The sequence below is a fragment of the Lemur catta genome, chromosome 10 (genome assembly GCF_020740605.2).
Source record: "Lemur catta isolate mLemCat1 chromosome 10, mLemCat1.pri, whole genome shotgun sequence".
NCBI classification, from domain to species: domain Eukaryota; kingdom Metazoa; phylum Chordata; class Mammalia; order Primates; family Lemuridae; genus Lemur; species Lemur catta.
In genome coordinates, this window is record NC_059137.1 from 14730197 (window position 1) to 14746664 (window position 16468).

At 49.2% G+C, this 16468-nt stretch overlaps 1 protein-coding gene across 6 annotated transcripts in view; it reads right to left on the reverse strand.

Moving 5' to 3' along the window:
* Positions 1-5337: 5337 nt before the first annotated feature.
* Positions 5338-16468, reverse strand: part of GSN (gelsolin) — a 58157-nt gene continuing 47026 nt past the window's right edge. For all 6 annotated transcript variants that reach the window (XM_045562774.1, XM_045562772.1, XM_045562773.1 and 3 more), the window contains 8 exons: positions 14894-15027; positions 12329-12419; positions 10380-10550; positions 9581-9755; positions 8395-8519; positions 8120-8197; positions 6351-6411; positions 5338-5736 (listed from right to left, as the gene is read on the reverse strand). In XM_045562774.1, the coding sequence (XP_045418730.1) occupies positions 5567-5736; positions 6351-6411; positions 8120-8197; positions 8395-8519; positions 9581-9755; positions 10380-10550; positions 12329-12419; positions 14894-15027 (1005 nt within the window). In that variant the 3' untranslated portion in view covers positions 5338-5566. The remainder of the gene's footprint in view (positions 5737-6350; positions 6412-8119; positions 8198-8394; positions 8520-9580; positions 9756-10379; positions 10551-12328; positions 12420-14893; positions 15028-16468) is intronic.

Below are 16468 nucleotides of genomic sequence, written 5' to 3' on the forward strand. Positions count from 1 at the left end.
CTTCCTGTCACCCAGATAATCACACAGACATACCCTCTACTTAAAAAGAGAGAAATAATGATAGAAAACCAAAGGGTTTTACCTGTAACATTTGACTTTTGAAGAACTGTCTTGAATTAATGGCTACCATTCATGGTGCACCAGTCACTTGGCCCTGTGCTCAAATACTTGTACATATATTCTATCATTTTATCCTCAAAATAGCTTGACAGATAAGTATTATCCCTATTTTACAGGTTAGGACACCAAGGCTCAAAGGTTAAAACTTAGCCAAAGTCACACGGTTGGAAAGGAGCAGAGCTGGGATTCAAAGCCAGATCTGTCTAATGCCAAAGACTCCTAAGGTGTATCAGTGTGTCTTCATGTGACACTGCCTGCTTCCACCGCCCCACACACACCACCACCGCCGGTCATCTTATAGGTAGATCAGAGCTTTTCAAGGCTGTCGAAGTTCATTTGCCCTTAGATTCATACTCAAGCAGGTCCTAAACTTAAACTTTGGTCTATCTGATCTAAAGTTCAGTATAAGTGAGGGGAATCGATTGGGTGTTTGTAACCACAACATGTTGTAAAACACTGGCTCGAGCGAGCGGGAGGAAACCACAGTTCCACGGACTTTGAGCCTTTCAAACTGTATCATCTCTTGAGATCTGCACAATAGCAGGTCATTTGGCTAGTGATAGTGAACCCAGTGCCCTTTGTACTCATCAGTGGTTTTCAAACTTCCTTTAGCAGCAAATCCCTTTTATCAAAGGAAACCGTACGCTAGTAAAGGATTTAAAGTGTCTTTAACCAAAATAAATTATGTTCACATTTCTGACACTGACTTAATGTAAAGTAAATCAATGAGAACCATGAGGCTGTTTCAAAAACCAAAAATAATATTAATTGAAGTTATGAAAGAGTTTTACAATCTTAAATCAGGCTCCACGCTCAATTAATTTCTTAATTTTGCTTCTAAGTAGCTGTAATTTTGATTACCACTTTAAAGATGGAATTTGAATCAGATATTTATAAAATCACAGAAGCACCTTTTGGAATTCTACGGATCCCAGTTTGAAAAATCACTGCCTTTGAGTGCTTTTCCTACTATAAATCCAACTTACAATGTGACCTTAGATAAGTCATATGCCCTCTCATCTCATTTTCCTCGCCTGTGAAATAAGGAGCTTGTAGTCTCAGGCTTTTTGAGAGTGTGCTGGAAGCTGCAGAGCTTTGTCTGAAGATTTCACAATGGGGTATTAACACACAAATTTGCATACGTTAGGAGGTACATGGACCCCATAACCAGGCCTATCCAAAGACTTAAGAACCACTGAACAAGATCATCTCTAAGACCTTTTTTCTAACTTCAAAACTATACAGTTACCTGAAGAGTTTTTATTTTGTAAGAACTAAGGCAAAGGAAACCACAACTGTGTGCCAAGCCCTGTGCAGGGCACTTTACACATCTGCTTTCGTTTCCCTTTATAATCTCATTTGGCTGCACTGTCCAGGCCACAGGGAAATCCCTGCATCCTTTGGGGTTATCAGTGACAGTCTCTTACTGTGATGATGATAACGTCGGGTCCACAGCAAATCCAGGCTCAGATCAGGCTAGGATTTACCTAAAGCAGTCATCCCTGCTAAGAGGATGCAACCCTTTTCAATCTACCCTGTAGCCACAAGAGTTTGGTGAGAAAGGAAATTGAAACCACTATTAAAACTGAGGTTTTAGAAAGATACTTAGGAACTATAATGTAGACTGCAAATCTTCCCTAAAAAATTTGGGGGGGGAAATGGCTGGAAATTGAGCTCTCTGAAAATTACTAGATGCCACAACACAGTAGGGAACCATTAATGATTTTTGTTTTCAGCATCTGCCCCCAAAAGTCTCCAACAAAATGGCTGTCTGCTCAGCACCTGTTTACCCCCTCCCTCCTTCCTGTGAACCCTGACTTTGTCCCGATACCTCCCCTCTAGCGCCCTCACCTCAGGAGAAGAGGAAATCACCGCCAGCTGCTGGGATGAGCCTAACCAGCCCATGGGATTCCATCCTCCCAGCCCACGATTCCACCAGGAATGGTTGTGGGACCCAATATGGGCTCTTGAGACCTAAGGAGAGGTTTTCTGTGGATTTGGGAGCAGTTCCTCCTCCCTTTTCTGAAAAATGTCCCAGAAACAATCCTTTCTGTTTTCCTCTGGGCACTGTCATGCGTGGATGTGGAGCCAGAATGTCTACAGTTATTTTACTACCAGACTGGGAAGAAGCAACAGGAAACCCAGACCCACTGGGTCTAGTCAACCATGAAGACCCCCTGAACTCTGCGCTGTAATTTATGAGAGCACATAGGTATGCTTATGGTTCAGTTTGGTTTGAGTTGGCTCTCCATTGCTTACAGACAAAACATCCTTTCTGATCCATGGTGCAGTGGCTCTTTGCCTCCATGGACATATACTAGGTTCTGCTAAAGGGTAGGCTCTTTAATTTTTTTTTAACCATTTTCGAGCACTTACTATGGGCCAGACATTATGCTAAGCATTACCTCCCTTAATGCTCATAAAAACACTGTTCTTATTCCCATTTTGCAGCTAAGGAAATTGCCAAGAGCTTACGTAAGATCACACTGCTAATAAGTGGAGCCAGAATTTGAACCCAGATCTAACTCCAAAGCTATTAGCCACTCTATTACACGACATCCAGCTAGGTAATATATTAATACAGTAATACCATCTCACGGGTGGATAATTTGAGGCTCAAAAAAAAAATTTTAAGTGTTGTATCTCTCATGCCTTGCACAAAGTAAATACCAAATAAATATCTGTTGAACTGAATTGCCCAAAATTGGACACAGGATCCAAGCCCAGGCCAATGTCTTTCTGAGAGATACTCCCCCTGACACATTTCACAATGATTTCTCTATTACAGGAAATGATGACGTCTAAAATTATCAGGAAGATAAAATATGTGGTTGAAGTGATACTGTTCCTGATTTGTTATTTTGCCTTTGAGGGAAAAATATGAAGTCAGCAACTCAATTGTCCCAGGCAATTTTCTTTCTCAGAACATTATAGAACTCTCTCTTGAAGCCACAGCCACACCCCTGAATGCCAGTATGTACTGAAATGAAGAATTCATGGGCAGGTCTACCAGCAATTTTATCTCCCACAAATTTCCAGGAAGCTAGCTGGTTTTGTCGAGACAAGTCCTCCACCTGTCTCTAGTGAAGGCCCTAGAGGCTTCAGGTGGTAAATGCTGCTTTTGTTCCAGAACTTTGTCAAGTTGATTACTTGCCTGCCCTTTGGGGGTAGGCAAGGCAGGCAGTATAGGATCAAGTCCAAACCCCTTGGCAGGGCATTAAGGACCCTACCCACCTCTCAGATTTGAGGCCCACCACTCCTGCTCCAGCCACTCCGGGCTGTTGTCTGTCCCTGAGCACGCCACTGTCCATCATAGCCCCCTGCCTTTGTACTTGCTGCACCCTCTGACTTCCCCCTACCCCTCAGCATGCTCCTCCAGAAAATTCCTTCTCCACTACGCTCGTCACTTCTGCAACAGATCAGAATCTCTGGAGGTAGGGCCACTGGGGAATCCATGCTTTTAAAAACTTCCTTGGGCAATTTGGGTGATCAGTCAGCTTTGGAAACAACGTAAACACACACACACACACACACACACACACACACACACACACACACACACACACACACACACACACACACACACACACACACCTTCCCACCATTTACACGCTCACGCTGGTTTCTGTTCTCTACAGTCACATGCATGGGAGCTGTCACTCCATGATTTGGATGGGGATGGAGTCGGGGAGGTGACACAGAACACGAGGAGGGAAAACATGGTGAGGAGAGTCCTGAAGGATAGAGGGGAGGGAATGGGGCGTGTCCTCTGGCAGGTTCCTTGCACTGCTTTAGAGCCTCCATGGAAAAAATGTTTTGAAGTAGTTCGTGGAAATATCCAAGAGGGACTTCGTGACGTGCTGAGCACGAGCAGAGCTTCAGGGCCCGGGGGACCAACAGGGGCACAGAGGAGTCCCTCTCCCACACCCCAGAGACATTGGGAGCATCGAGGAGCAACTCTTGTGATGGTAGCTGCAGCGGCAGAGATTTCTACAAACAGCTTTGGGGCAGCAGAATGAAATTGTGGGAACCAGAGGGAGAGAGGAAGGTCCAGGAAGGTGTTACAGGACGCAGCGCTGTGACAATGCACCTTGCATTTCTATACAGGGAACCTAATTGAGTAAGGGCCCCCCCCCAGCAGCTGGCTTTGAACTCCATCCCACGTGTGCACCAAGGCCGTGCCTCCTGATGGCTGAGCGTAGCGGGCAGATAAGACACACCTGCTCACGGGAGACACACAGCTCCTTTGCTGGCTGACTTTGACTCTGGCTCAAGAACATTTTGAGTGGACAGACATTTGTACACCCGTGTTCACAGCAGCGTTATGCACAACAGCCTAAGGGGAAAACAACCCAAGAGTCCATCGAGGGGTGAATGGACAAACAAGATGTGGTATATACTTACAATGGAATATTATTCTGCCACAAAAAGGAATGAAGTATCAATATATGCTACAACATGGTTGAATCTTCAAAACATTATGCTAAGTGAAATAAGCCAGACACAGAGGGACAAATATTGCGTGATTCCACTTACATGAATAGGCAAATTCACAGACACAGCAAGTAGAATAGAAGCTACCAGGGGATGGGCAGAGGGGAGAAGGGGGAATTATTATTTAATGGGCACAGCCTGTACGTTGGGGGTTCTGAAAAAGGTTTGGGTACAGATAGTGGTGATGGCTGCACAATATTGCAAATATATGTAATGTCACTGAATTGTACACTTACAAATGGTTAAAATGATAAATACTCTGTTGTATATAGCTTTCCACAATAAAAAACAACAACGAAAATGGGACCATACCGTTAAATAAAAAAAAGAACACTTTGGCTCTAGGATTGCCCGAAAGCTTTGCCGAACACCCCCCTGCCCCGGATTACACGACTACGTAGGGCACTCCCACCCAACCTTCTCTCCCTCTCTTCTTACCTTAGAGTGAGACTTGCTTCTCGGTCTGATGGCTCTCCCAGCCTTCCTCAGTTCCCTCCCTATTTCAACTCTCACAGGTATTTCCACCCCGTATGCACATCTTACCGTGGCATCTGCTTCTTGGAGGACCCGGATTAACAGACGGGTGGATGTAGCTCACCTGTGGTGCACAGGCACGTGCGAGGCCCCTCTCTGGGCAGGCTCAGAGTTGCCGGGATGTGCTCAGACTATTACTCTCAGGTGGGTGGGGGTTATCGCACAGGGAAACAGCTGAGCCACACTAGGTTAACACACGTCAAAAAGCTTTTATTGAATTTAATTTCCAAAGCACAGACATTTTAGACAATTGTGCAAGGGCCCTGAATTTTTTCAGGGGTATTTTTGGCTACTGTAAAAAAACACACACACACACACACACATATCAGCGAGTTGCCCTGCTCACTGTAAGGCCTCTTTGAGGGATGGACAGTTCAAAAAGGCACTGACTGGTGACATTGGTGGGTCCTGTCCTTCCTCAGGCAGCCAGCTCGGCCATGGCCCTGTGCAAGGGGTCCACAGACCAGTAGTTGTCATCCCAGCCGAGGAACCAGCCCACGAAGGATGGGGGCTCGAAGCCTTGTTTCACCACGGTGATGGGGGTCCGCCTATCCCGGTTAGCTGGGTCCGTCTCAATATACCGCTTAGCTGCAGACACGCATGTGAGAAAAGGAAACCCCAAGAATTCTGAGTGACTATCTCTCTTACCAAGGAGGGGGTAATTTAGGGCCGGGGTTGCCAGAGAAGATGGTTTGTGGTCCCACTGTCTCTACTGCCTCACCCCTGCCCTGGACACTCCCATCCCTTAAAGGCAATGACAGCCACATGGGTTCTCCACCTCCCTGCTCAGGAACACAGCAAGGGACAGGGCTGCAGTTTCACCTCCTGCTTCATAAAGCTTCTGTCATTTTCCCCTTGCTATCCTCTATTGGAAGACATTGAAGAACAAGCTTATGGGTTCCCAGCTCCTGAATCAAGTCTACAAAGCTACCAGGGCTCTGCTTTGCAACATCTAAACCTTGATAAGTTCAGCCCTTGGGTATTCTGGGAACTTGAAGTGGCTTCTCATCTGGTTCTTCCTTCCCCTGGAGCAGACCAGTTCCTTCAGAAAGCCTCAGGGTTTCTGAGCCCTGAGCAGGGCTTCCCCGGGGCTGACCATAGACAAGGAAGTCCCCAGCCCATCCACCCCAACCCCCAGACCCGTAAGGAAGCTGCTCCTCGCAGCCCACATGCAACAGACCCGCAGGGACTTAGGTCCTCACCAGAGGTCAAGGCTTCCGTCTTTTCCTCTTCTTGAGAATCCTTTCCAACCCAGACAAAGACCTGGAAGTAAAATGTGAAAAGACAAGTACGTGAGGGCCAAATTCACAGCCAGAGGTAGAATGGGGAGGGGTCCAGGTGTTGGACTAGACAAAGCCCTCAGCTGACTCACAGAGCCCACGGATGATGACCAGAAGGATATAGAACAGAGATTGCAAATTGGCAACCTACGAACATGTTTTGTTTGCCCACCCGCCATCCCAAGTTGGCCTGCAATATCTTTTGAAACAAATTTAGTTACCAACTGATGACATAAAAATCTAGATTTCTAACTTCTCTTGAAAACTTGGAGGATTGGGCAACCTGGGCCTTCACCCTCACTTGGGTGAAGCTGAGCAGCTCCAGTTTGCCTCAGACCCCACCACTCCTTCACGTCTCCCTATCCCTGCCTGCTTCACTCATTGACATTACCAGCCAGGTGCCATCGGGCCTTGAGTGTGAGATTCCTTCCTAAATTATGGGATAATAAGGCATTTATTTATTCAGCACATGAGTGGTGAGACATATTCTCCCTCATTTATTCATCCAGCAAATACGCATGGAGAGTCTACCATGTGCCATTCTCTGTGTGTCTTAGCCAACATGGGTCTAAGGCTTGGAATAAAAAGAACTCACCCCTACTACCACCACTATGAGCCCCCTTACAAGTGTTGTTACAGATAAAAATTTATTCAGCTGATTTTTATGCATATCCAAAATATTATTTTAAAGAACAGCTGTCATAGATAACGTGGCATTAGATGATAAAATAGGAGACTTGGTTACTCTTACTTATTTACGAATGTGCTCCCTACTAAACTGGAAGCCCCTCAAAGGCAGATATTGTATCTATTTTGCTCATCATAGGGTTTCTGGCACTCAGCATTTTTCCTGGAAGACAGTAGTGCTGAATAAATATTGGCTGAGTGAATGACTAACAGATTAAGTAGCCAATGGATCAGTCAATGACAATAGCTGAATGGCGCAAGCTGCACACATTTTTGGACCTGGTCTTCCAACTGGGGATTCCAGCTCTCTGGGTAGAGAAGCATCTTTGCCTGTGTGGCCAGCCACTCTACAGCCCTGATGACTCTGGGAGAAGCCAACTTGCTAGGAAGGAGTATTGACCTGGCTCCCCCGCCCATGAGAACGTGAGCCCTGCGAGGGCAGGGAAATGTCTGCTTTATTCATTGCTCTATCCCAGCATCTGGAACGCAAAGAGCCTGGCACAAAGCAGGTGCTCAATCAATATCGGCTGAATGAATGAATGGCGTTTTCCCCCTGCTAAGTCCTACACAGTCGCCTTCCCTAGGAGACGAAGCAGAGCGAGCCCAGAGCCCTCTAGAACGGAAGAGGTACTTCAAAACCTCCAGGTGGCACTGGACAGTCTTATGCCTGCATGTGAGATGCTGCTAAGTTCAACTTTCTTTACCAACAGACTTCAAATAAGAATTCACACTTCCCGAAGGCCTGGGAGAGAACGATGAAGGTCGTATGAGTTGCATTTCTACGGTACTTTGCAGCTCTCCAGGTGATTGTACCTGCAAGGTAGGTGCCATCACTCCCGTTTTACAGATGAGCAAATGGAGGCTCAGGAAGGGGAAGTGACTTGCAGCAGCCCAGACTTTTCTGGCAACACCTGGCAATGCTTCTTTTAAGTCCTTCCAGCAAGTGATCTTAAAACTGATGTCTAGCGTCTCCACTCCCTCTGGCGCGGAGAGCCGTCACCTACCTGGTCCCAGGTGTCCAGAAGCATGACGTCATCCGTAGCCAGGTCTTCCTGCATGAGCTCGCCAGGAACCTCTTCGATCTGGGAAGGAACAAAGCATAAGGAAAGCGCATGGGCAAGACATCTTCCCTCCCCCGGCTGGGCTTCCCCTATCCCCCCAGGAGGGAGTCGCAGAGCCAGTGCCTTCAGCACCGATTCTCCCTGCCCCAGCGGCCAACTGGTGCCTGGGAGCCCCTTCCCGAGGGGAAGGCAGGGGTGTGACCTCCGCAGGGGCTCACCACAAAACGTCCGATCTTGTTGGAGCAGGCGAAGAGGCGAGGAGGGTGGGCGTCCATCTTCTTGTCCTTCAGCCGTGGGGACGTGCGGTAGGCGGCCTTCCCGCCCAGCGCCTCCCAGAAGCCGTCTGTGAGGGGAGGCCACGGCGGCTGCTGAGGGACGCCGCTGGCCCCCTCGTGCCTCTCATCAGACCCAGGGACAACCCCAGCCGAGCCCAACCGCTTGCTCTCCATCCTCTCCCTCCGTGTTTAAACCCCACAGGGTCAAGACAGGAGAGGCCCGAGGGAACCCCAAGGTGATGAAACACAGGCCCAGAGAGGGCAGCCGTGGCAGGGGACATGCAGCCAGGACTACTGCTGGCTTGCGGCTGACAACAGTGCTGGGGGACAGGGATAATTATCTCCCCTCAGCAAATGAAGTGACTAAGGCTCAGAGGGGTTGAGCAACTCACTCGAGGTCACACAGCCAGAAAGTGGTAAAGCCAGGATGCAAGTATCGCCTGACGCCAATCCCCACATTCTTCCCACTATACCCGCTGTCTACACCTGCTCTGTCCACGTGTGGGTATTTAAATCTAAAATCATCACAATTAGATTGAATTCAAAGTTCAGTTCCTCATTCCCCCCAATTCCCACTAGCCACATTTCAAGTGCTCAGTAGGCACACATGACTAGTGGCCACCACACTGGAGCTGGCAGACATAGAACGTGTCCATCCTCATAGAAGTTTCTACTGGACAGAGCTGCTTTAGACCAAATTACTCTTCCCCATCTCTATTAAGCATCAACGAAGGGAATGGGGGCAAAGAAATAGCGGAAAGTCTGAGGGCTGGCGTGAGGACGATGTTCTGGAAACAGGGCAGGGCTTGTGGCATTTCTGTCCAGGAGGTTCCAGAGATTAAGACAGACCACTCCGCCCCGATGCCATTACCCCCACTCCCTCTTTCAAGGCTTCCTAGCAAGAGGCCGCCTCCTCCTGCAGCCTTCCCTGACTGCCCCAGCCCAGGCTGAGCTTTCCTTTCTTTAATGCCTGGAGACCTGCCCCTCACTGACCATAGAGCCACTTTTATTGAACACACATTAGGGGACAGGCACTGGAGAGGGGTGAGGATATAGACCCCCTAAGCAGAAGGAAAGAAGGGAACCCTAACTGCTGCAGTCCCCCCCACCGCCCCACCCCGGCTCCTACCTGGCTCACTGCCTTCTGCCACCTGCACAGGTTGGGCCCGCAGCACCCTGAGCAGCTCCTGGGCCCCCGTCTTCTCGGCCTCACTGGCTCCTGCGCCCACCCACAGGTAGGCGGCTGAGGGGGTTTTCAGGACGAAGGCATCGTTGGAGTTCAGTGCGCCAGCCTTAGGCATGACCTGGGAGGGTGGCGCTCCGTTAATCAGGAATCGGACAGAAAGCCCTGAGCCCCCCTCACAGCCCAGGAGATCCTGCAGCAAGACAAGCTCTCAGATGGGGACGTGGAGGAACACAGCCCATCACAGCTGAGGACACGGACTCTGGACACCGATGGGCTTGGCTGACCCCCAGGAGTCACTGAGGCACGTGATTAGCCAAGGTGATTCCAGAATTCTGGGCTGCATTAACAGAAGTTGAGTGCCTAGAACAAAGGAGGTGACAGTCCCATTCTCCTCTAGGCTTCTCAGACCATCCTGGAGAATTATGTCCAGATCTGTGCCTTCCACCATGCAAGGGGCAGCAGCCGACTGGAACGTGATTAGGAACCACACCCGGATCCTACAGGATGGACTACATGGTAGGTTGTGAGCTGCCTGTTATGTAAGGTGTGCAAGGGGCACTGGATGTCCTTGAAACAGGAAGAGTCTAAGACAGACAGACCTGCTGCAAGAGCAGGAAGGTACAAAACCCGCTTCTTAAGCCCTCACCCAATCCCGCCCAGTCCTGTCCCTGGAGATGTGCCCCTGGAGCCTGGGAAGTTTCAGGGAGACCAGTCCCTCCTGTGTCCGGGAGCTGGGAGTTACCTCAACAGCCCGGGTGGCTCCAGCGCTGTTGGCCCGGACCTGGAAGAGGCGGGTACTGGCGGGGGCCGTCTGCCCGCCCTCGCGGGAGGTGCCGCCCTTGTAGACGACCATGGGCTTCCCGCCAAACAGGCTCATGAGGTGGGCGGGCTCCTTGCCTTGGACCACGCGGCTCTGGCAGGGAGACAGGAGAGCACATCAGGGAAGGTGGCACGGGGTGTATCAGTCCTTCTGTGTGGCACTGGGCCATCCCCAGACAAGGCCACCATGCTCTGTCTGTGCGTGGCATAGAGCGTGGCCCTACAACGCACAGGCGCTGGGCAGGAACCCAGCTTCCAGGAAGGCTGGACACGGCGCTATCGCCTGAGGTCCCGAGGGCCGCGCCTCAGCCACTCCCCCCTCGCCCCCACGAGGACTTGCCTCGCTGACCCTGTGTCTGGTCCAAGAACCAGGAGAGCCTATGTTTGCAAATATTCCCTTAAATGGAAGCGCAGGGAGTGTTCGTGGACATTCTTCCAGAATGCTGACGTCAGCCCAGGCATGAAAGCTGGTGGAGTGATGAGAATAGAACCTTCCAGATCTGGCGAGACCCCCCGCCCCCCTGCACAGCCAGCACACCCCAGAGGGTGGCTGCAGTCAGGGGCTTGGTGGTGGGAGGGAGGTGGGCAAGATCTATGCCAGAATTAGTCACATCCGCTCCCTCCCTGTGTGCCCACCTGACTTCAGGTTCGAGCTGTGGCCCCAGCTGGCTGATTCAGAAGGGAACCTTACGTGTGTGTTGAGTGACTGTGGTCATTTCCCACCATGACCCACCGCTGCTGAGTTAGGGCTCAGATCCCAGCTCCACCCTGATGGCGAGAACTGGACACATGCCTCAACCTCTACAAAATGCGCTAAGGACGCTACTACTCCCAAGGCTGTCGTCGGCATGAGATGCACTAAGACAGTCATCATATCACTTAGTGCCGGGCTCCCAGAATGCCACGGTCAAAGGTCAGGGCACCAGCCCCAGATCCAGATCTAGAGCCCTGCCCACTCCAGGGGTAGGATGGAGGAAGCACAGTTCCTGTCTGCCTCCCCCACATCTCCAAGATCGGGCTCGGCTGCCCTCCGGTACCCCAGCTGTAGCCAGAGCTGCCTTCTAAACCAGAAATCCCTACACCTCAGATTTATCACTCAGCAACTTCCTGTTGTTCTCACGATCAAGGTCAACATCCTCACCGTGGACTCTGAGCCTCTCTGAGCACCTCTGCAGCCTCATACCATGGCACTTTAATGCCCAGTGCTCCTTCCCAGCTCAGAGCCTTTGCATATACTCTTTCCTCTGCCTGGAATGTCACTCTTTGCCTGGCCAACTCCTACATATCCATTAGACCCCAGCTGAAGAGTTCCTTGCTAGAGGCAGGGCAGGGAGTTTCTAGTCCAATTAGATCCTTCCTTATATTAATACTTAACGCACACAAATAACGGAGGGGCCTAGTATGTGCCAGGCAAGGCTCTGAAAATGTTAACTCTTAATCCTCACAGCAATCCTGAGAGGTGGTACTGTTCTCCCCATTGTGAGAACACAGAGGCACAGACAGGTGAGGTGACTTGCCCAAGGTTGGCCAGAGGTGAGGACACGATTCACACCCCAGCGGGCTGGCTCCGCATCCATCTCCTTAGCTGCTCAGCTACGCCGCCTCTCCCACGTCTCTCTCCACGGGGTCTTACCATTTCCACTCACTGCATCTGTCTCCGTGTGATCATACACCCATTGGTGCGCATGTGTGTCGAATGTCTATCTCCCCCGAGACTGTAAAGCCCATGGGGACAGGAGCAGTGTCTGTGTGTCCATGGTTACACACACAGTGTTGGGCACATGGAAACCCTGCATGAGTATTTGTAGTGTGGATGGATGGATGGATGGATGGACAGTCAGACAGATAGGTGAACAGGTGGACCAGGCTCACCTGGACAGGGGTACCTCCCAGCTCTTCATCCAGCTGGGCGGTCAGGATGGCAGACGCAGCGACCTCATCCTGGGTAGACTGGGCGCCTTGCCTGGGAAAGGAAGTGACACGTAGCACTGAGGTTTGCACACAGCCCAGAGCCTCTCCCTTGTCCTGTGCTGAGAAACCCACAAATCTTCCTGTTGCAGGTAATGAAACTGAGACAGAGCGGGAAAGGGACTGTCTAAAGAGCTACCAGAACCAGGAACCAAAGCAACACTCGCCCTCTCAGCTTAGCATCAAGCTGTTTCCACGTCCTAACTGTGCCCCACGGGGGACCGGCTGGGCAGCCAGAGAGGGTGCTCTGACACGCAAATCTGAGATGCAGAAAAGTGGCCAAGACATTTCTCTAGGTGGAAAGGCAGGTCAGAGAACAGCAAGCGTGATGTGAGCCCATTTGTGGAAAAAGACATTGTTGATTTAGCCTCATGTGGACACGTGCAGAGAGGGCCGCACAAATGTTCACCAAAAACGTCAGTGGTGATTGCCCTCAGAGGGGAGATTTAGGGGGATTTAGGTTTTCTACCCTACCTCTTCCTATATCTTCTACATTTCCCATAACCAATATGTTATCTGCGTAAGCAAACAAAATGTGTTCCTGAGCTAACTTTTTAAAAAAGCCTTTTTAATGAATTTTGTGCCATGTGTATGTATTGTCTAGTAAAAAAAATTTTTTAGTTGCTTTTAAAAGTCTGAATTGAGAGTCATTCTACAAAATAACTGACGAGTATACTTCTCATAAGTACCAAGGTCATAAGGGAAAAGGAAAGATGGAGGCGTTGTCACAGATGCGAGGACACTAAGGAGACAAGATGAGTCAGTGCCATGGGGTCCTGGGTTGGATTCCAGACCAGGAAAAGGACATTAGTGGGGAAATCAGTGAAATTCAAGGACTGTCTAAAGATTAGTAAATAGTCTTGTACCAATGGTAGTTTCCTGGCTTTGCCAACTGTACTATGGTTATGCAAGATGTGAACATAGGGGAAGCTGGGTAATGGCTGGACAAGAACTTCTGTACTATTTTTGCAACTTTCAGCAAGTCCAAAATTATTTCAAAATAAAAATTTAAAAAAGAAGAAGAAATCTAATAGTCAATAATGAAACAAAAAGTTTGAGACTGTATAATAAGAGAAATGTAAATTAAAGGTACACTGAGGCCGGGCACGGTGGCTCACTCCTGTAATCCTAGCACTCTGAGAGGCCGAGGCAGGTGGATCATTTGAGCTCAGGAGTTTGAGACCAGCCTGAGCAAGAGGGAGACCCCATCTCTACTAAACATAGAAAGAAATTAGCCAAACAACTAAGATATATATATAAAAAAAATTTAGCCGGGCATGGTGGCGCATGCCTGTAGTCCCAGCTACTCGGAAGGCTGAAGCAGGAGGATTGCTTGAGCCCAGGAGTTTGAGGTTGCTGTGAGCTAGGCTGACGCCACGGCACTCACTCTAGCCTGGGCAACAGAGTAAGACTCTATCTCAAAAAAAAAAAAAAAAATACACTGAGACATCATTTTATAAACTATAAGGTTGACAAACATCCAAAAGTATGACAACACAGTCCACTGGCGTGGATATAGGGGAACAGACGGTGGGAATGTAAAACACAAGAAATATTATCAAGGGAAATTGGGAGCTATCTGTCAAAATGACAAGGGCATTTGCTCTTTGACTCAGGAACCCCACTTCTGGGAACTTACCCTAATGATATTTCTCTACACGTTCAAAATGATATTTGCTCAAGGTTACTAATCACACCGATAATAGCAACAAAGACTGGAATCGACCCAGGTGTGCCTCAGCAAGGAATTTCTTACGTAAACTACAGTATAGCCACCCAAAGGAATATTACACAGCTGAAAAAAAAGAACAGGGAAGCTCTCTATGTGCTGACATAGACTGACCCCCAGGAAGAACTGAGTCAGAAAAGCAATGTCGGCACCATACACACAGGACACTATCTTTTATGTAAGGAAGGGCGAGGATTAGGAATATAGAGTCATGTTTGTTTATATTTGCATACAGGTTACCGGAAGGATATATGAGAAACTAATGAAAGAGGTTACCCATAATGGGGCGCGGTTTGGAGAATGCGGTAGAGTGGGACAGGAGTGGGTATAACATTTCTCAATAAATGCCATTTTATTTTGTTTTGATTTTTGAACCATATGAATGTATTCTCTGTTTTTAAAGTAATTTTTTAATTAAAAAGTATATGTGGGCGGATAAACCCCAGAGTGTAGAGTACTTGGCATGGACTCGTGGGAAATGTTCTGTTTGTTTGTTTCTTCCCACTGACCAAATCTCCTACAATTGGACATGTAATATTTTGATAAAAATAGCTTAAAAGCTGTTCGGAGAAATAAGACAAGTGGCGCTGCCCCGTGGATGACAGTCTTTCCCAGTGGGGTGTGGAGGTCCCATGCTGGCCCTCATGCCCTCAGACATCCCTCCCTCGCCGCCACGCCGAGGGCCCAGCAGTACCCGCCACGCTCCGCTTGACACACATCGCATGGCCCCAGGCCCTCACCAGTTGTAGATGATCTGTCCCTGGCGGTTGCCGTGGCGGTAGTTGTACAGAATGATGTAGCTGTCACCTCCGTAGAACTGCCCGTACGTGGCAGGGTCCACGGGCACTTTGTTGGAGCCTTCAATTCTCCAGATCTGCCGGAGCAAAGCTGGGGTCAGACACCGTGTGATATCCCCACCCCCAACTCAGCCCAGCTGGGAAACGGCAGCATGGTGGATCATGGTTAGACCATGGGACAAGCTTTTTATAATTTGGGCTCAGACTAGGGTTAAACAATTTGCCCAAATCAGAAAGCCACTAGGAGGCTGGGCTGGGACTCCATCCCAGGCTCCCTGCTCTGGGTCCTCACACCACACGCCTGCCCCGCCCTACACTTCCCTGCACACGGAATGCGGCACAGTGAGGGTCAACAGCCAGACACAGAGCCCAAATCAGGCTCCGCCCCCTTAGCGGTCCTGTGACCTGGGACGACTTGCTTAACCTCTCTGAGCCTCAGCTTTCTCATGTTTATTCATGAAAGTCCAGCACCGTGTCTGCTACTTTTATTATTATAATAATTATTATATTACTAATGTTACCAATGTCTGTGTCATTGAACTGCCTGGGTTTCACAGGCCACATCCAGAGAGGCAGGGCCAGCACTAGGTGACCTCAGAATGACCCCTGCTAGCAGGTTTCTTTGCAGAGCTCTGGTGACATCACGTTTTCCAAGTGGTCACAAGGCCCTTCAGCGCCACCTGGTGGTGCTGTGGAGACACTGCATTCCCCCAGTCCCAGGAAACAATCTTAGAATCTCTGGGTCTTGAACATTCTTGAAGGTGATGGAGTGGGATGAAGCCCCATTTTACAAGTGAGAAAGTGAGGCTCAGAGAGGTTAATTAACTTGCCCAAGGTCACACAGCCAGGCTGTCAGGGAGTTTTCCACACTGCCCACCCTAAATATTTTCATTGCGTCCTCCCCATCCACTAAAGTAATGAATGAATACTACTACTACCAATGACAAAAAATAAATAAATAAATGAAAATGAATGCTTTTGTTATTCCTGTCACTAGAAATGGAATCAATGTTTGCCTGAAGTGGATTCTATCTCATAAACATCTCTGAACCCCAGCCTCCACCTCCCCTTCTCCACTGTGACCTTCTTAGCCTCAAGGTCACCATTTTCTCTCCCCTAAACTATTAGAACCACCAGCTCATGGGCTCTCTGCCTTCATTTTCCTGTCTCCAACCCATTTTTACAGCGAGTTTCCAAAGCACAGAACTGAGCCTGCCACATTTCTGCTTTTATTTTTTTAAAAAAAAAAAAAAAGAACCCTTAATAGCACCCACTCCTTAGAGGATGAAGGCCACACCCCTGCAACCAGCATCCAAGGCCCCTCCCTGAGGGTGCCATCGGCATTAGCCTTCCAGGACAGCTCCCTCCTCCCCAAACACAGAGAGTCCTGCCTGGAATGCTCACCGCTCTCCACGCTTCCTCTCCAGCAAAAAACTCCTATTGCTGCTCTGAGACCCAACCCAAGGGTCCCTGTCCAGCCACCCCCACTGCCCCTCCTGTGCTCCTACAAGGGTGAGC